This window comes from Microcaecilia unicolor, chromosome 4 (genome assembly GCF_901765095.1).
Source record: "Microcaecilia unicolor chromosome 4, aMicUni1.1, whole genome shotgun sequence".
NCBI lineage: Eukaryota > Metazoa > Chordata > Amphibia > Gymnophiona > Siphonopidae > Microcaecilia > Microcaecilia unicolor.
The window spans coordinates 259742672-259762921 of NC_044034.1; the positions used below are offsets into that span (position 1 = coordinate 259742672).

The 20250-nt window shown below is 45.2% G+C and overlaps 1 protein-coding gene across 1 annotated transcript in view; it reads left to right on the forward strand.

The window, feature by feature from the left end:
- Positions 1-20250, forward strand: part of NCK2 (NCK adaptor protein 2) — a 157850-nt gene that overhangs the window by 121716 nt on the left and 15884 nt on the right. The window contains exon 4 of the mRNA XM_030201460.1: positions 10699-11420. Coding sequence (XP_030057320.1) covers positions 10699-11420 — 722 coding nt within the window. The remainder of the gene's footprint in view (positions 1-10698; positions 11421-20250) is intronic.

Genomic DNA, 20250 nt, shown 5'->3' on the forward strand with positions numbered 1-20250 from the left:
CCCTGGGTGGAGATTTTTGGATCCCGAGGAGCTATCTGACACAGATGGCCTGGTTTTGTCTCTGCGCTCTCCCTCAGAATCTTTGGATTTGGCAGATGAGGTCACCCTGCCCTCTGAGAAGGGGGATGGTCCGACGGCTGCCTGCCTTTTTTCGCAGGGACGAGCTTCCCTCCCTGATTGCTTAGGGCTTTTGAGGTTTTGGCCATTTCCTCCCTGAATCGTCAGGGGGAACAGGTCGGTGCCCTCATTATGTCTGGCACCAAATGCCCACCTCGTTCCTTTCATGTGCATGAGTCCATGAAGATCCTTTATTTCGGCGCAGTGGGATACACAGGACGTGGGCTTAAGGTTGCTTAGAGCTATGTCACGTCTTTACGCGCTACCTGCTCCTGACTTAGACTTGCTGAAGGTCCCTACGGTGGATTCCTTAATCACAGCAGTCACTATGAAAACCACTCTCCCTGTGGAGGGTGGCACGGCGCTCAAGGACCCTCAGGATCGTAAGTTGGAGACTTGCTTGAAGCTGTCCTTTGAAGTAGCGTCCCTTTTCCTGGAGGCCTCAGTTTGTGGCTCCTATGTGGCGCGGGCATGCTTATCGTGGGTACAGAAAGCCTCCTCTCCGGAAGATCTCGTGGCTGTTTTGCTGGCCTTGGAGTCCAGTTTAGCCTTCCTTGCGGATCTTCTTTATGATCTTTTGAAGGCTTCGGTGAAGGAGGTTTCCCTAGCGGTCACCGCGCGTCACTGGCTATGGTTGCAGCATTGGGCTGCAGATGTGGCCTCGAAGTCACTTTTAACAAGGCTTTCTTTTAGGGGAAAGCTTTTGTTTGGGACAGACTTAGAACAGATTGTGAAGGACCTCGGTGACTCTAAGGGCCAGCGCCTCCTGGAGGACAGATCCAGGTTTGTACGACCGGTGGGACCTATACCTAAGTTTAGGGATACACGGTGTTACCGTCCAGGTCATGGGGCCTCTTTTCAGAGAGCAAGGTCTTCTCAGAGACATCAGCCCTTTCGAGGTGACAGGTGGGCCTTCCTTTCTGGTAACAGAAACCAGCCCGCAGCCAGGTCCACCCAATGATGGAGCCCTGGTCCATATCCAGCCGGTTATTGGGGGCAGACTGTCCCTGTTCCTGGTGGAGTGGACCAGGGTAACATCTGACGGATGGGTCTTGGAGGTTATCAGAGACGGCTACAAGTTGGAATTGGCTCGTCCGATAGTAGACTCGTTTCTGGAATCTCCTTGCAAATGCCCCATCAAGTTGCGGGCCGTTCGACACACCCTCCTCAAATTACAATGGCTGGGTGCCGTCCAGCCCGTACCCCCAGCAGAAAGAGGGTGCGGTTGATACTCCATTTATTTTGTGGTGCCAAAAAGGGCGGTTCTTGGCGACCCATCTTAGATCTCAAGTGCACCAACAGGTCCTTACGGGTTCGGCTTTTCCACATGGAAACCCTCCAATCGGTGATCGCAGCGGTACAGCCAGGGGAGTTTTGGCCTCTCTCGATCTCAAAGAGGCTTATTTACACATTCCAGTCTGGCCTCCCCACAGGCCTTTTCTTCGCTTTGCAGTGCTCGGTCGTCATTTTCAGTTCAAAGCGATGCCCTTCAGCCTAGCCACAGTGCCTCGGACGTTTTCCAAGGTCCTTGTAGTAGTGGCGGCCTATCTCAGGAAGGAAGGGATTCAGGTCCATCCCTTTCTAGACGACTGGCTTGTGCAGGTGTCTTCTTTCGAAGAGAGTCAGCGGGCAACCGACAAAGTGGTTGGGTTGCTTCAGTCACTTGGTTGAGTGATCAGCTTCCTGAAGTGCAGCCTAACTCCTTCCTAAACGCTGGAATACTTGGGGGTGTGCTTCCATACCCGAACAGGGATAGTTTCTCTTTAGCTCGAGCACAGCAGTTACAGTCTCAGTTTCGAGCGCTGTTTCAAACTCCGAACCCGCGGGCTTGGGAATATGTACACGTTCTAGGTTCCATGGCCTCCACCTTGGATGTCGTAAAGTGGGCCAGAGCTCACATGCGCCCCCTCCAGTGGCACCTTCTGAGCTGTTGGTCTTCTCTGGGAGGATTACGAGGTTCGGGTGCCATGTTCAGCCCATCTTCACACAATCATGCACTGGTGGTTCATTCTAAAGAATCTGGTGTCGGGCATTCCTCTGGCAACCCCGGACTAGAAGATAGTGACCATGGATGCGTCACTGGCTGGCTGGGGGGCTCATTGCCTGCAACAGACGGCCCAGAGCGTTTGGACTTCGACGTAGGTGTCACGGTCCATCAACCGCTTGGAGTTACGGGCGATTTGTCTGGCCCTTTGGGAGTTTGTCTGGACTTTATCAGTCGCCACCAGTTGGAGCTAGGGGAGTGGACGCTCTCCCCTCTGGCCTTTGATCAGATAACTGCCCGTTGGAGGATGCCAGGATGGACTTAATGGCCACCACATTCAATGCGAAGGTTCCCCGTTTCTTCAGCAGGGGACGAGAGCTGGACTCAGAAGACATCGATGCCCTTCTTCAACCTTGGCCCAGGGGCCTGCTCTCTGCCTTTCCCTCATGGTCAATGGTGGGCTGGTTACTGACTCGCTTTGCCAGTCATCCCGATCAAGTGATCCTAGTGGCCCCGGATTGGCCCAGATGATCCTGGTATGCAGATGTGATCAGGCTTCTGTTTGATGTCCTTTTCTGCTACCGGCGCAGGACGGGCTCCTGCTGCAGGGGCCAGTCACGATGCAGGATCCCTCCCTCTTTGGTCTTACAGCCTGGCCCTTGAAAGGGTAAGGTTGAGAAGAAAAGGGTATCCGGATGCGGTTATCGCTACGGTGCTGTATGCTCAGAAAAGATCCACCTCGATAGCTTATGCTAGGTTATGGCGTACCTTCGATTCATGGTGTGCGAGTTCGTGATTGTCAGCGGCTTCGGCTTCAGTATTGGTTATCCTCGCGTTTCTTCAGGAGGCTGTACAAAAATCACTCTCGTTGAGTTCTCTTAAGGTGCAGGTGACAGCTCTGGCATTTTTTAGAGGCTGGCTTCAGGGGGCGTCCATCGCATCCCACCCGGATATGGTTCGTTTCTTGAAGGGCGTAAATCGTTTGCGCCCTCCTCACGTGCCAGTTCTGCCATCCTGGAACCTTAATCTAGTTCTCAGAGCGCTTCAGCGTTCTCCTTTCGAATCCTTATCGGGTCTACGATTAAGGATCTCACCCTTGAAGGCGATTTTCCTAGTAGCTATTACTTCCGCTCAGAGAATTTGAGTTGCACGGCCCTTTCTTGCAGAGACCCCTTCCTGCGTTTTACGGAGGTGGGGTAATCGATAGGACAGTTCCTTCATTTTGCCCAAGGTGGTTTCTCGTTTCCACTTGGAGCAGTCCCTGCATTTGCTGCTTTCCGCCGGGAAGATTACCCTGAGCAATTCCAGGCTCTTTGCTGCGTCGAAGTGAGACTGGCTCTTTTCAGGTATTTGGAGGTGACGAATGAATTTTGTCTTTCTGACCCATCTTTGTCCTTTTGGAGGCAGTAGGAAGGGTCATATGGCGTCCAAGGCCACCATAGCCCGTTGGTTGCGGGAAGCCACCACTTCGGCATATGTGGCATTGGGCAAGCAAGCCCCTTTGCAACTTCGTGCTCATTCTACGAGAGCTCAAGCTTCCTCCTATGCAGAGTCCGTTTGGCTTCTCTGGAAGATATCTGCGGGCAGCTACATGGGCTTCAGTACATATATTCACCCGTCATTATTGGGTGGATGTGGCAGCTCGTCGATGATTTCTGCCGGGTTGGGGGTGTCCCGCCCAACTTGAGGACTGCTTGGGTACATCCCACAAGTCTCTGGATTGATCTGTGGGACTACAAAAAACAGAAGAAACCAGTCCTCACAAGAAGCAACAACAAACAAACAGCGAAGATGACTGACAAAAATAATAAATAAAAAAACAAGAATATATAAAAAAACTCAAATTTGTATATAAAAATATAATAAAAATCATGTAAAAAAAAAAGGGGGACGACACTTTGGTTGTAAAAATTAAAAATAAACTTTATTGACCAAAGGATAGCAGAGAGAAAGGGACTCGACACAGCTGTGTTTCAGTCATACAGGCCTGCGTCAGGAGTCTTGTGGAAGTTTTGCTTCTGAATGAAGATGCCTGTGTTCAGGAAGTTGTACCAGCCGTTAGCTGTTCTTTGCTGCTCCACAGGAAATTACTATGGTCAAGGGAAGATTCGTACAGAAGAACTTGTGCATAGTTGTGAAGTTCTGGGAATACCTCGTTCCAGTGTTACATTTATTGAACACAGGCATCTTCAACAGGAGTCTTGTGGAAGTTTTGCTTCTGAGTGAAGATGCCTGGGTTCAATAATGTAACACTGGAACGAGGTATTCCCAGAACTTCACAACTATGCACAAGTTCTTCTGTACGAATCTTCCCTTGACCATAGTAATTTCCTGTGGAGCAGCAAAGAACAGCTAACGGCTGGTACAACTTCCTGAACACAGGCATCTTCATTCAGAAGCAAAACTTCCACAAGACTCCTGACGCAGGCCTGTATGACTGAAACACAGCTGTGTCGAGTCACTTTCTCTCTGCTATCCTTTGGTCAATAAAGTTTATTTTTAATTTTTACAACCAAAGTGTCGTCCCCCTTTTTTACATGATTTTTATTATATTTTTATATACAAATTTGAGGGTTTTTTTTTATATAGTCTTGTTTTTTGATTTTTTATTATTTTTATTTTTGTCAGTCATCTTCGCTGTTTTGTTTGTTGATCTGTGGGACGCCATGGAAGGAAAAATAAATTCTTACCTGATAATTTTCTTTCCATTAGTCCTAACAGATCAATCCAGAGGCCCCCCCCCCCCCCCCCCTGGGTTTGCAGTCTGCGGTTTTGTTGCGGTTGGTTAGTTTTTTTCGGGTTCCGTTCTGAATGTTCCTTCGTTTGGTAGAACTAGAGGACATGAAATGAGGTTGAGGGGGGGGCAGATTCAAGAAAAATGTCAGGAAGTATTTTTTCTCCAGAGATGTTCTGCAGGATGATATCGGTGTTAAGCAAACGAAGTTTGATTGAAAACTAAGGGCAAGTGCAGGAACTTTAGATTTATGGAAAAATTTTGGAGCAATTTTATCAAGACCATGTTCCAGAATCGAATGTCAGGATATCACCTGGTCATTGAGAGATTTGTAGGCAAACATGGGCGGAACTCCAAACAGTGATGGGGAAGGGAATTGAGATCCACCTGTGAAAGTGCTTGGGTCAAGTGCCCAGGGTTTGGAAGAGAGGAATTGAAAGATGAGGGTAAAAACAGATCGGGAAGTGATCAGTCCATGAAAGGGGTGTAATTCACAGAGTTTGGGTAAGAGGTTGCATCTTGTAAGGTAAGAAGCAAAACCAGAGTATGACCGGCCAAGTGTGTTGGGGGGAAAGGTTCCATTTACGAAGAGCGAGATTGGATAATTGGTTAAGAAAGTGCTTTGCTTTGTGGTTCCATGGGCTGTCAACGTGAACATTAAAATCTCCCAGTATAATTAGATTTGGAAATAGAAAAGTGGCTTCTGTAAAAGTTCACTGGCAGGAATCCCATACGGATATGGAAATGGGACAATACATCAGAAGAATGAGAAATGGATGGGTAGTACTGACTTTAAGCAATAGTAATTCAGAATATGAAAATGGGACAGGGCTGTCAGTCACCTCTAGATTCGTGGAATATACAATGGCTACTCCACCACCAGCTCTATTTCAGCAGGAGGTGGAGACCAAGTCATAATTGGGGGGGGAAGACAGGCTTAAAGAAGAGCTTCCTCGCCCGTTATAGCCCAGGTTTCAGTGAGGCAGCATTGCATTGTGGATAAGAGGATTTGCTACGGAGAGATCTACAGTTTAAGAGCCTGATAGAAATCTAGTTGAGTGTAGCTGGCAATTGTGATGTCTGGTGAGGTCATAGTTGGTAAACAAGTGGGAGGTTCTGTGCTTAATACTAAAGGGGATGAGATCATTGCACCAGATGACTGGTATGGAGGAGGAGAGATTAGAGGTAATGGTGACAAGGTCAAGGAAATGCTAGAAAAACAACACAATGATAGTAGAAGAAAATATACCAATAAGGCTTCTTGCTCGAAGAATATGGCTATGGCGAATGCTAAAGTGTGTTAAATAGTGTAGCAGCGTGCACCTAGCAGTAAGCACTAAGAGAGACTGATATAGCAGGGCAGAGAGCTATTTCCGGGGTCAGGTGATGTTATGGAGGTCACGTGGGTGGATGGAATCTGAGCGGAGAGACAGCCCAAAGGCACAAACATCCTGCGGAGAACACCAGTAGTGGCAGTAAGACCTATAAAAAAAAAAAACAGGAGCAAAGTTATAAGCATGCATTCAAAGATACAGCAGTAAGCACTAAGGGGGTCTTTTACAAAGGCGTGATGATAGCATTTTTAGCGCATGCTAAATGCTGGAGACTTCCATAGGAATATATGGACATCTCCTAGCACGCCTTTGTAAAAATACCCCTAAGAGAGAGATACTGATATAGCAGGGCAGAAGGCTATTTCCGGGGTCAGGTGATATGAGTTTGTCATATTTAAAGAAAAACAATTGGCTTACATCCAATCATTAATTGAATGGTTACAAATTCTAATGTAGATGAAATTGATGAACTACTGCAACAAAAAAAATTGTAAGTCGTCAGCATATAGTCAATAGCGTACTCCTAATCGTGAGAGCTTAAGAACATAAGAATAACCAAATTGAGTCAGGCCAATGGTCCATCTTGCTTTCAACAGTGGCCAGTCGAGGTCGCAAGTGTCTGGCACAATCCTAAACAGTAGCAAGATTCAATGCTACCAATCCCAGGGATAACTGGCTTTCCCCATGTCTGTCTTAATGGCAGACTATGGACTTTTTCCTTCAGGAACTTGTCCAAACCTTTTTTTTAAACCCATGTAGGCTAACTGCTGTTACCACATCCTCTGACAATGATTCTAGAGCTTAACTATTTGTTAATAATACACAATATTTTCTCCTGTTCATTTTAAAAGAATTAACATGCAACTTCATGTACTTTGTACTTTTGAAAGAGTAAACATTTCAATTCACACTTACTCATTTTACTCCACTCAGGATTTTGTAGACTTCTATCATATCACCCCTCAGCCACCTTTTTTTCCAAGCTGAAGAGACCTAACCTCTTAAGCCTTTCCTTGTATGAGAGGCGTTCCATCCCCATTATTGTTTTGACTGCCCTTCTTTGAACCTTTTCAAATTCTGCTATCTTTTTTTTGATACGGCAACCAGCATTACACACAATACTTAAGGTGAGGTCACACCATAGCATGATACAGAGACACTATAATAATCTTTCTTATTTTCTATCCCTTTCCCAATAATTCCTAGCGTTCTGTTTGCCTTTTTTGCTGTACATTGAGCAGAAGATTTCAACATATAGGTTAAACAGCATTGCAGAGAGGGCATCTAAATTTCTGTTCTTGTAAGAAAGAGCAGAACCATAACACTCTGCCAGCAATTTCAAAGGATCTCAAACGATTGGTGATTAATAGTGTCAAAGGCTGCAGTTATATCAAGTGTGATAGTATATTAAGTGACACACTCCTCGGTCAAAACCAGCTCTAATAGAATCAACTACAGAAATTAACAAGGTCTGTGGCCCATGTTTGGGACTAAACCCCAAACTGATAGCCACCAGCACTACTATTTGACTTTAGAGAAAACACTTTAAAATTCCTTTTTCAGTTCCACTGCTGAAATGCTGAGAGCAGCAAAACAAAGGGCCACTAAGGACAGCATCAGACAGAGAGCCTAATATGATTTGGAATAAATGGCTATGTATTACTGAAAGCACAGTCATTGGGGTAGAGAAACCAAGATGATGGTGCACCCATAACCAGATGAGTTCTGGCTGAGACATCCTATATAATAAAACTCACCTCCAACGTTCTAATGCTTGGGACCGTGGCTCCCTCAGCACGGAGGTGGTCTGCTAGGCAGCATGGAACTCAATGACGACAACAAACACAGCTGAACGCAGGAACTGGCTGCTGGCACGTGCAAAAAAAAAAGAAAAAAAAAAGGCACCAGACCCACAGTAACAAAAAAAAAAAACAAAACAAAAGGGTGAAGAGAGAGCCTCCGGGCAACTCAGCAGGGGACCTCGACCACACTGCAAGCTGCAGGAAGCTGAATCGCCCTCCAGTCCTGCACTAACCAAAAAAAAAAAAAAGTGAACACACAGGCTCCGGGCACCTCAGCAAGCAGCAGGAAGCTGAACAGCCCTCTGGACCAGCACTAACAAAACAAAAACAAAGGTGAAGACACAGCCTCTGGCGCATCAGCAGGGGAAGTCAACTATAACTCAAGCTGCATGAAGCCTAGCAGAGGGACCAACTTTCCTAACAGCAGGTACACTTATGGGAGCGAAAGGGCAGGAAAAAAAAAAAGAGCACAATCACGAGATTAAAAAAAAAAAAAAAAAAAGGAACTGAAAAACCAAAGGAGGGGAGGGGTGGGGGGGAACTACCCTGCACCTCAGACAGAAGGAAGGGGTCATACACACACACACACACAACACAGTCTTTCACTCTTTGTGTGACACACACTCTCAAACACACACACTCTCTGTCTGACACACACACATGTTCTCTCTCACATGCAGGGAGGGGGGGAGGAAAAGAGAGGGGCCTGGAACTTCAAGGGGAGACAGACAAAAACACATGGAGAGGGGGGAGAGAACAGAATGAGAGGGAAAGGGGAGAGGACATATGTTACACATGGATGGATGGAGGGCATGGACAAAAGAGTACAATCGCAGGATTAAAACAAGGAAAGGTTACTGAAAATACAAACACATGGGGGGGAGGGGACGACCCTGCAACACGGACAGAAGGAAGGGGTCATACACAGAGACAGACACACTCTCACACACATACACTCACACTCAGATTCACTGCTCGCCCCTGTGGTCCCAGAACTTCAAACACAAAAGGTGGGGGTAACTGCACATCGGACAGAATGAGGGGGTCATGCACACACGCAGACACATACTCTGGCACACTGTAGCTCTGTGTCACACACACACACACACACACTCTTTTCCACTCTCTGTGTCTCACTGTGACACACACACACTTTACTAACAGCTCTACAGATACCAAAAAAAAAAAAAAAAACATTGCTAGCGCCCGTTTCCTTACAAACAGAAACGGGCCTTTTTTACTAGTTTCTTGATAAAAGATCCTATTCCCCTTTTTTGCCCTGTTTGTACAAAATAACTAAAGAAAGAAGACAAAGTGAATTGGGGGGGGGGGGGGGGGGGAGCATATTTCAGTGCTGAATTGAGTATATATGGGTTCAGGCAGCAAGAAGATTATTGTTCCCTCTAAATCCTGTCCTGAGCTGCCTTAAAGAATCTGTGGTAGCCTTGAACAACATGAAGTGCTAAAGTATTTAGAAGTGTTCTAACTTGTTTTTTTTATTTCAGCTTTTAAAAGTGATATAAAAGCTATATTTTAGCTCTAAATGCATGTAGGCAAACGGTTCAAACCATTCTTTCTTTGTGCTCTTAAGACCAGTGTGCTCCTTTGTGAGCCTACTGCCTCTGGTTCTCTAGGAGTGGAAGAGTGGCCTAGTGGAGCAGCAGGTCAAGATTCAGGAAGGGGGAGGGTTCCAAATCGTGCTGAGTCTGCTTTGTAACCTTGGACAAGTCACTTCACCCTCTCATACTTTGAGTACATATTTAAATTGTAAGCCCAGTGGGAACAAGGAAATACCTCTGTACTTGTTGAAAAGGTATGAATTAAATCCAAATAAAAACATTTGTCGTGACTGTAAGAAATGCTATAGATTGTTTTCATTTTTAATGATACCAAAAGTGTGAAAATTTGCAGAGCCTATGAATATTTGATTAGATGCATACTTTGAGCAACAAAGAACATTTAACTTTTTACAAGAAATATTTTAAGATTACTATTGCCTAATAGTTTGATCTGCAACAGTTTTCTCTTTAAAATTAGATACTAAAGATTCTTTCCATGTATATGTGTGTGTTATTTTTTTATAAATTTTATTGAAAAAGATTTTCATAATACATATACATATAGCAAGTATATAACCAAAGGAGTGAAACAAGTTACAAACAACAAATGGCTTCCGTGAAATGTTCGATAATTGTGGACGGTGGATGCTGCATGAAAAAATTCGACAAAAATTAAGTGAGCACCATTATCTTTAACATTAACCCCATATTGGTTTCATTGGAGTTCTCATATATTGGTTTTATAAAAGTCAGATGAACAGTTTACATGGTTTATGGGCCAATTGTAATATCACAAGCATATGTTTGGGTAAAAGGAGTTAAATCCACTGATACCCTAATGGGATTTTTCTCATCTATACATTCTGTATTTGTATTAGAAGTAGTAGTAGTATTCTTATTAAATTGTAATAAGTATTCATTTTAGGAGGCAAACATACACAAAAAGCAGTTGAATTATGTTTTGCAGAATTTATGTGCACATATCCTATAGAGGCAAGCAATTAATTTACAACAGTCTACTCTCCCTCAGACAGTTTGAGTACTTCATTTGTTTTATAGAAAATGTACAGTTCTAAGGGACTAATGAATTCCGAATGCAATATTGTCTTGTATTCGATTTCATGTTGGTTTTAAATACTTACTATACTTTTTTGCCTTTATTGAACAGGTTTAGGTAAAACGAAAAGAAAGACTAGTGCCAGAGATGCATCACCCACTCCAAGTACAGATGCTGAATATCCAGCCAATGGCAGCAGCACTGACCGGATTTATGACCTGAACATCCCTGCATATGTGAAGTTTGCCTATGTAGCAGAGAGGGAGGATGAACTGTCCCTCGTGAAAGGATCATGGGTGATAGTTATGGAAAAGTGCAGTGATGGCTGGTGGCGAGGAAGCTACAATGGACAGATTGGTTGGTTTCCTTCGAACTATGTGATGGAGGAAATGGATGAGGCTACAGCAGATTCCCCAAGCTTTTTTAGTTTACGTCAGGGTGCATCCATGAGCAATGGCCAGAGTGCTAAAGTTCTTCATGTTGTTCAGACATTATATCCATTCAGCTCTGTTACAGAGGAGGAGTTAAACTTTGAAAAAGGAGAAACAATGGAGGTCGTTGAAAAGCCAGAAAATGATCCAGAATGGTGGAAATGTAAAAATTCTCGAGGTCAAATTGGCCTTGTGCCTAAAAACTATGTAGTAGTAATAAGTGATGGTCCTGCAATTAACCCTTCACATCCACCTCCAATAAGCTACACAGGACCATCCTCCACAGGACGGTTTGCTGGAAAAGAGTGGTATTATGGAAGTGTTACTCGACACCAGGCAGAATGTGCCCTAAATGAGAGGGGAATGGAAGGAGACTTCCTTGTCAGAGATAGTGAGTCTTCGGTAAGTAGCACTTAGTACTTGAATTTTTACAGTATCTGCAGTTGGCTTGTTAAAACCGAGTTGTGGTAGTCTCAAAATCAACTCAGAGAAAGCAAAAAGTAGGGGTAGATCCCCAGTCTTTCCAGCAAGAGAAGGCAGTACTTCGAAAGTTAAAGAAATGGTTTATTCTCTTCAATCCAAAATGGTTAAAAGCAATACAACATACAACAAGAGGCTTGCCAAATAAGACTTGACACGGGTCCGTGTTTTAGCAACAGCACTTGCATCAGAAGTCATAATCTCTCAAGGTTCTTAGGAAAACATTCAAGTGCCTCTTGAAACCTTAGAGGCACTCATATGTTTTTCTATGGTACCCTTTCTTCCCTTGCATTCACCCACACTTACATCTAAATAAAAATAAAATGTCCTGGGGCTAGTGGACACACGCGCACACACATGCACCCTGGCCCTGCTCGGTGAATCCCAGAACGTCCCACATTTTGATGATTACGACTCCTGACAGCAGGAGCAAGTGGCCTTCACTCATGCAGTTTACAGGGGAGGGGGGGGGCTTTGGCGAGGGTGGACACCTACTAGCCACGAGGGCATTTTTATTTAGTTCAGTTGAGGAGGAAGAGTCCTTTATTTATTTTTTCGAAAATCAAGGCAGGTTGGGTGGGAGGCAAGGGTCCACTAAACCGGAAATTTCTTTTCTTTTTTTTTTTTTTTTACTTGTGAGGCTGGATGAGTAATGGGTGGGGGTTGTCTTAGACACTGGGATCGGGTAAAGAGTTTGCCCAAATATCCAGTAGAGACAGCAGAGAAGGGTGCCAGTGCAGAAAATTAACCAGCAGGAAGGTCAGACATTAACTGTGCAAATTTGGCCATGTTCTTGTTTTGTGGTATCAACGCAGCATACGTAATGGCCTCCTACACATTCATTTGAATGCATTGTGCAGCCATGTATGCTGCACTTAGGTAAACCCACGCTCAATTACTTCCTGCATTGCTTGCTGGTGTATATTTGCACGGCTGAGCTTTGCAGTAGCTTTCTGCATCTGCCCCTTGGAGAGGGAGAGTGGCTCAAAACCCAGTCTTTTAAGCTTGTCTACTAATAACTCTAGGTACTGTAGTTTCTTCCACTGCCCAGCTGCAACTTGTGTTTAAGATATGCCCCATCAAACCCTCCCCCCTCTAGCCAGCCATCTCCCCAACTGTATTCTTAATGTAGGGTTGTATATCCTGTCTTATACCCTTTGGAACTCCATAGCTTTTTAGCACCTGTTGCTGTGCAGCTGAGATTTTTTCCATCCAAGCTATCCCATCAAATTTTACTCCTGCCGGAATTCTGCACCAAAAAATGAACATTTATCCACGTTAATATATAGTAATGGGGGCAGTCAAGGCAGCTATGCAGTTTACAACAAACCAAAATGGTCAGAGTATAGGGTAACAGAGCAGGAAAGTGACGAAAGATGAGAAGAGAGAAGGCAGATTAAGAGATAAAAGAGCCAAAGACTTTGAAAGATAGGTGAGTTTCGAGGAGTGACAAATTTATGAAATGATGGCTCTGATCTGAGGGGGGAGAGTTCCAAAGATTGGGTCCAAAATAACTGATAGAGGTCTCACGGGAGATGTTTAGACAAAGGGCCTGTGGTAAGGGCAGGGTCAAGAGATTTATAGATGAGGAACGAAGGGATGAGCAGGTGATTGATGTAGGCTGGGGCAGAGGAGAGGCGGCCCTTGAAGATAGTGAAAACCTTAAGTTGGATGTGGCTAGAGATGGAGAGCCGTTGTTTGGTGGAGAAAGGGGAGTGACATGCTCAAAGCAATGTGCTTGGTGGAGAAGCTTGATAGTCAAATGGATGTTGGAGGTGTTTGAGCTTGTGGAGTGGAAGATCAGCCTAGAGAGAACAGTAATCCAGATGGGATATGACAAGCAATAAGGAGGGTGTGAATGAGAGAGGGGGAGAGAAAAGGATAGCACTTCGTGCATCGCGAAGAAAGCTGGGCGTATAATGGTGCCAATTTGTGGTTTACATGTAAACTTTGAGTCAAAAGTAGCACCTAGATTCTGACAGTGTCTTGAAATAGAAGGGGGACATTGTTCAGGGTAGGACAGAGAAGAGAGGTGATAAGAGGATTGGGGAACTGGATGGCTTCACACTTGGATGTGTTAAACAGTAAATGGTCCTGCAGTCACTGTGAGGCATGAAAGAGGCAGGTATTAAGTGAGGAGGCAGAAGCGTTATTGGAGATGCAACAGAAAATTTGAGTGTCCGCACAACAATACGGTGTGCAACCTTGCTCCTGAATGATCATGAGAAGGGGGGCCAAGATGATAAAGAGCGTGGGGGGCAAGGATGGAATCTTGGGGGATACCGGAGTGAACAGGAAATACAGGGGGAGAGAGAACCTTTGTGTGCAAGCTGAAAAGTGTGTTTTGATAGCTAGAGAACCAGACAGGAGTGGAGCAGAGATCCCTAGGAAGTGAAGTCTGCAGAGGAGTGAGTGATTTACAAGGTTGCAGGCCGAGGACAGATCCAGGGAGACCAGAATGACAGACTGGTATTGGTCGAGTGATGAACGGATGTTATTGTAGATGGCCAAAAGGAGAGAGCCAATGCTATGACCATGGTGGAAACCAGCTTGATAGGAATGAAGGGCATTGGTTTTTTTCAAGGAAGGAGTCCAATTGGTGGAGGATGAATTTCTGTCAAATTTTTGAAAAGAAAGGGAGTTTGGAAAATGGGGCGAAGGAATGGACCCAAGGGGTCAAGATGAGGGGGGGGGGGGGGTTGTATTTTTTTTTTTTAGAATTGGAGTGATGAGAGCATTCTTTCAGGCATGGGGTACAATGCCTTGGAAGAGACTAGAATGAAAGAGGGAAAGAAGGAAGAGCAAAGAGGTGACGTGTTTGACTAAGTAAACAGCAAAACAATAAGGGGAAAAAGGAAGAAGGCTTCACAGTGGGATGTGACATTTTTACAAGAAACTCATTTAAGACCACGAGATGTCCATATGTTAACGTCGTAGGCCTTTCCGGGAAGTAGTGGTTCACCAGAGAGGGGGAGCTAAGTGGATGGGGGGAGTGGCTATTCAAATAAGGCAGAGTTGTGGGTTTGTAATTCAGCAGGAGTTTCGGGACTCAAGTGGAAGATGTGTGGCTTTAAGAGGAGTACTGCAGGGCAAGGAGCTTACCTTGATTAATTTATATGCTCCGAACACCAGTCAGAGGAGGTTTTTCCAAACCTTGTTAGGGAGCTCCAGGGATTTATTGGGGGACAGGTGATGGTCGGTGGTGACTTTAATGTCGCCCGCGATGCACGCCTAGATCATTTCACGGGGGGGGGGGGGGGGGCACCATAGTGGCCTGAGTCGCAAAGCACTGCTACAATTTTTGCGAGCAGAGGAGGTGGTAGATTGTTGGAGACTGTTGCATGGAGGGCAGCGCAATTACACCTTTTACTCCCATGCGGCACAATTATATACTCTTATGGATTATGGGTCCATCGCAACAGCTGGCATATGGTGGAGGAGGCTGAGATAGGGGCTATTCAAATTTCAGATCATGCTCCAATGTGGATTAGGCTTACTGGGTTGGGCCATAGTAAGCGGCAGGGCAATTGGAGACTTAATGATTCACTCCTAGGGGATGAGGAAGTACAGGAAGAGATTAAGCTCAATATTCAGGAATTTCGTTGCTTTAACGATAATGGGGAGGGCAGACGGGGTATTATGGGATGCACTGAAAGCAGTGGTGAGGGGTATCTTGATCAAGTGGGGGGCGTGCAAGAAAAGGGAAAAAGGACAGCGCTCACTCACCTTACGCATGCGTTTATTGCGCTTAGAAAAGCAGCATAAACGAAACCCTACATCACAGGTATGGGAGGATCTTTAAAAAGTGAGAGGAGAAATAGCGCAATTGCAGATGGAAGAAGTTGATTTTATGAGAACCAAGCTCAAGCAGCAATATTTTGAGTTTCCAAATAAATCAAGTGCATTGCTGGCCTGTTATTTACGGGCTAAGAGAGTGAGATCTCTTATTCAAAAGATGAGGGATAGTAGGGGAAGATGGCATTATGCTGACTCCGAAATTGCAAAATTTTTTGAAATACTATCAAGATTTATACAGCACTCCTGAGGGTGAATCAGCTGTAGACATAGCTCGCTATTTGGATCAGGTTCCACTAAAATGACTGAATGAATCCAAAAAAGCTCAGCTTGGGGAACCCATTAGATTAGGGGAGGTGCAAGGGGTGATGAAAAGGCTCTCAAATGGTAAGGCTGCAGGATTGGATGGTTACTCGGCAAGGTTTTACCAGTGCTTTATGGAGGAGCTTGGGGACCTGTTGGTACGAGTGGTTCATGGCGCTCTGGAGGGCAACGGGCTTCCGGCATCCATGTCTGAGTCTGGGGTGACTGTCCTGCCTAAACCCAGGAAAGACCCCACCGTCTGTGGCTTATATAGAGCCTTTTGCAGAAATGATACGTTGCCATCCAGATATCCGGGGTATCATGGTTAGGGGGAAGGAACATCGTATTGCTCTGTTTGTGGACGATGTGCTGCTTTATGTTGCAGACCCCGAGCAGACACTACCTACGGTATTGAGGATCCTTCAGGAATTTGAAAGATTTGCTGGTTTAAGGGTCAATATGGACAAAAGTGAACTATTGGGGATTTCCTTAACCCACATGGAGGAAAATAGATTGAGAGCAATGTTTGCTTTTATATGGGCTAAGAATAACATTAGGTACTTGGAGATCCAGATCCCCAGGGACCTGGGTAGAGTGTATAGTTTAAACTATGGGAAGATAGTAGATCAAATTTGGGTGGAGCTACCCCAATGGAAGGGACTTTGGCTTTCCTGATGGGGGCGTATGGTAGTTGTGAAGGTGAATGTGTTGCCTAGATTGCTATTTTTATTTCAATCACTGCCAGTCCCAAGACAGAAACTCTAAACATTTGCAGGGCTTCCTGTCACAGTTTATTTAGGAAGGCAGGCACCCCCGTTTGGCAGGAAAGGGTACTGTGAGGGACTCCCCAGCGGGGAGGTAGAGCAGTGCCTAATATTGAATGGTGTTACTTTGCTGCTCAACTTTGGATGATCATAGATTGGGAGAGGGGGAAAACAAAGCCAGCTAGTCAGGTGGAGCAATTGTATTACCCTCACCAGCCACTGAGCTCATACTTATGGACTACTGAAGGAGTGGGATTGGTACTGGCTTGGATACAAAATCCATTTGTGAGGCATCTGATGGGGTTGTGGGGAGACATGGTGTCCTCACTTGCACCTTTACGATGGGAGCCAAAATTTGGAGCCGGGAGAGAAAATACCACATTTGTGCGGTGGGAGCAAGTAGGTATTTTGAATTTTCGAAATGTTCTGCGGGGGGGGGGGGGGGGGGGGGGGGGGGGTGAGGAGCTTTGACACACTGCACGCCACATATGGCCTGCCAGAGGGGGACACTTTTTCATACTTAGAAATTCAGCATTTTGTGGGAACCTTAGGTTGGAGGGGGGAGAACCCTCAAGAGATGGAAACCTGTGGAATTTGTTGGGGAGGGTGCCCAGACTCATATCGGTGATATATAGATTTTTTAGGGGATGGGATCCCAGGCCATTTAGCTTCCAGGGGGCATGGGAAGCAGATTTAAACTGTACATTCTCTGATCAAGATTGGGAAATAATTTGTGCGTAGATACAAAAAGCTTCGGTATGTGTGCTGGTGCAGGAAATGCCTATAAGGTCCTTACTAGATGGTATTATACACCTTACGGCATACTGCAGGAAGGACATCTACAACATAAAGGGGGGTGGGCCCGATTCCAACAGCGTTTAGCACGCATTTAGGACAGCGGGGATTCTGAGGAGAAGTATGGGCTCGGAGGGGGGAGGGAGTTTGTCCAAAAGAACCATGGGGCATTCCCAAGATATGATAAGACTGGATGTGGATAGAGGGTTGGGGGAGGGAGTGAAGCATAATGATAACGCAAAGTTTATTTGGGTATAGAACAATGTTAACATGGCCACTGATAATAAGATTAATATAGAGGAGCATATATAGAGATATATGTATGCATGTACATGGTGCGCTAATTCAATAACTGTTTGCCCCTGCGTGGGCTAAAGTGGGAAAGTTGTTTTTGTTGTGTCAGTGGGCTGTTACAAAAACTACAATAAAAACTTAAAGTTAAAATAAAAAAAAGAATAAAAAAAAGTGCCATAATGAAGAAGTCACAAAAAATTATTATATATGGAAGAGAAAAAAGGGGGAAAAAATAGGTTTTAGAAAGATAGTGCATAGATGAATGCTGAACTTTCCAAACATAGAAAAGATGCTGCTTTTAAGGAATAAAGATGCAAAATGTAATCAAAAGTTAAGTCTGCATTTGTAATGTCAATGAAAAAAAGGTTGAGTCTGCATTTGTGTAAAAAAAAAGTGGGGGGGATTTAAGTGAATGCCACAGTAATTTAACTAAAAACCACCTATTAAATAATGGTTAAAAAAATGACTTGTGCGATGTGTAAAAGTGGAAAGGTGAATTGAAACAGTGTGTAAATGATGCACAATGCTACACAAAATAACAGAATGGGACCATAAAGAAATATTGATACACATAGTCGAGTGCATATGGCAAACAAGTGAAGGTAAAATGGAACATGTCTAAAGACCATCATGTGGAATACAAAGTACAGATGCCGTCTTAAAACGAGACCACAACAGTGTATGGAGCGTAAAAAGGTGTCTATATGCGAATGCCAGAAGCCTAAGAAATAAGATGGGAGAGTTAGGTCCTGCAGGGTTGTACACTATGGAAACTAGTTAATAATGCTTGCTTTTCTCTCTCTCTCTCTCTCTCTCTCTCTCTCCCTCCCCCCCCCCCAAAAAAAAATACTAAACTAGGTCCTTCAGTGCCTGCTAGAGGCTATCTGTTAATGCTGTTGTACAAAGTTCAAATTTTAAAACTGGGGGGAAAAGAGTATGGAGATTAGTTGATAGTTTGCTCTTTTATATTTTTATTCTGCCTATCACTAACGTACAATTCTTCCTTTAAACCCCAATCTTTAAGTTCCCAAAGCACAAAGCAAAATAGTGTTCACTTACCAAAGAAATGTCCTCTTCTCTCAGAACTTCTCAGAAAGAGAGAAATGAGCACAGTAGTACATCCAACATCAGAGAGCAATTAGTCAAGCATGCGCCTTGGCACTAAAGTGTATAAATACAGTTCTGGAGATGCCAGCTTGTGTGGAATTCCTTGTCAGCTGCAGCTCCTTTCTCTTTTCTTCCCCAGTACAAGCTCCCTTTTCCATCACCTTCTCTTCAGTTCCTCTCTCAGCTAGGATTCTTTCAGTTCTCTCCCACACTCTCATGACAATCATACTATATAAATGAAGAGTGACTGACCTGCCGCGCATGCGCAGCACGTCACAGGTCTCTCTGTACGCGCTGTTGAAAAATCAGCTCGCAAACCTTTCTACCGCTCTACACTGCACAGTCTCAAACAGCCAGAAAGTAAATAAACAGAACGCGCTGCTACCTATGTGGATCTCCAGAAAGAGAGAGAGACTGGAGACAAACAGCCTGAAGAGTATAGCAGTGTTGCCGGGCTATCTATTTTCCGTTAAGATAAGTTCCTCTTGAAAGTTATAGGTGGGATTTTTTTTTCAACCTGATGCCGCTGACAACCAACCACAGCTCCCCTCTTCGCGTCCACGTCCAGCTCCACCGGGGAAAAGGGAGGAGGAGTGGGTGCCGCACTCTTCCGGGCATGCGCATCAAGACTGAACTCTTACAGGCTGCATGCAGGTGAGAGCCTGTAGTAACCAACCTCTACTTCCGGTTCTGCAAGGCTAATCATGCTCAGCCTCTGTGTAGGTAAACCTCTGTGTTAGAGCCACCCTGGACTTACCGTACAAAAATTCTGATCCTACCTCCTGGCGAGTGTCCGCCCCTGCTGCGATTAGCAACCAATAAAACCTGTTGCCACTACTAAAGCATTCGGAGGTGAGGCGCTGTGAGTTCAGTGGAGAGGGCCAGCGGCGACCTCGGTGGGGGGGGGGGGGGGGGGCAGCGGCGAACTCAGATGGAGACGCCCTGAAACTGGGTGGGAGGGAGGGTCTGGAACTCGGAGTCTCTCTTCTCACTCTCTCTCTCTGAGTCTCTCTCTCTCACTTCTCTCTCTCTCTCTCTCTCTGAACTCACTCTCTCTCTCTCACACACAACACAGCGGGACAGCGACGCCGGGAATGGATCCCAGGCACTTCGCTCACACATACAGTAAACTCATTGAAGTCCAACAATACCGCACAATACCCCATATAGGTTACAGGAAAATGTATGGGGGAGGGGGCAGGCCACTCAAAAACGAGCCCTGCTTAGCTGCCTCAAACAACTGGCTAAGGAGAAAATGACCCTCCACTCTCACAGGGACTCCTAGCAGCTCTCTCTCTCTCTCTCTCTCTCTCTCTCTCTCACACACACACATATATATACACACTGTCACTCTCTCTCTCTCTCTCTCTCTCTACCCACAACTTTTCCCCGCACCCTTTCAAGCACTACACATTACGTTCATCAAATTTTACATTATATGTCAGAAATAAAAAATATTGCCTGTTTTAATGGGCTTAACGGCTTGTATTATATATTCCAATTAGTATCCTCTTTCATAGTTAAGCTTCCCTCTCTCCCAGCCCCCAGTGTCAGCAGCTCTGTCAAACCCCTCAGAGGTTCTCAGGCCTGCCTTTCTGTCCCCTTCTTCTGTGTGATCTGTTCATCCTGCACTTTCCCAGTTCCTCCATCAGCATGTCTCTCACCCCCCCCCCCCCCCCCCCCCCCCCACACAC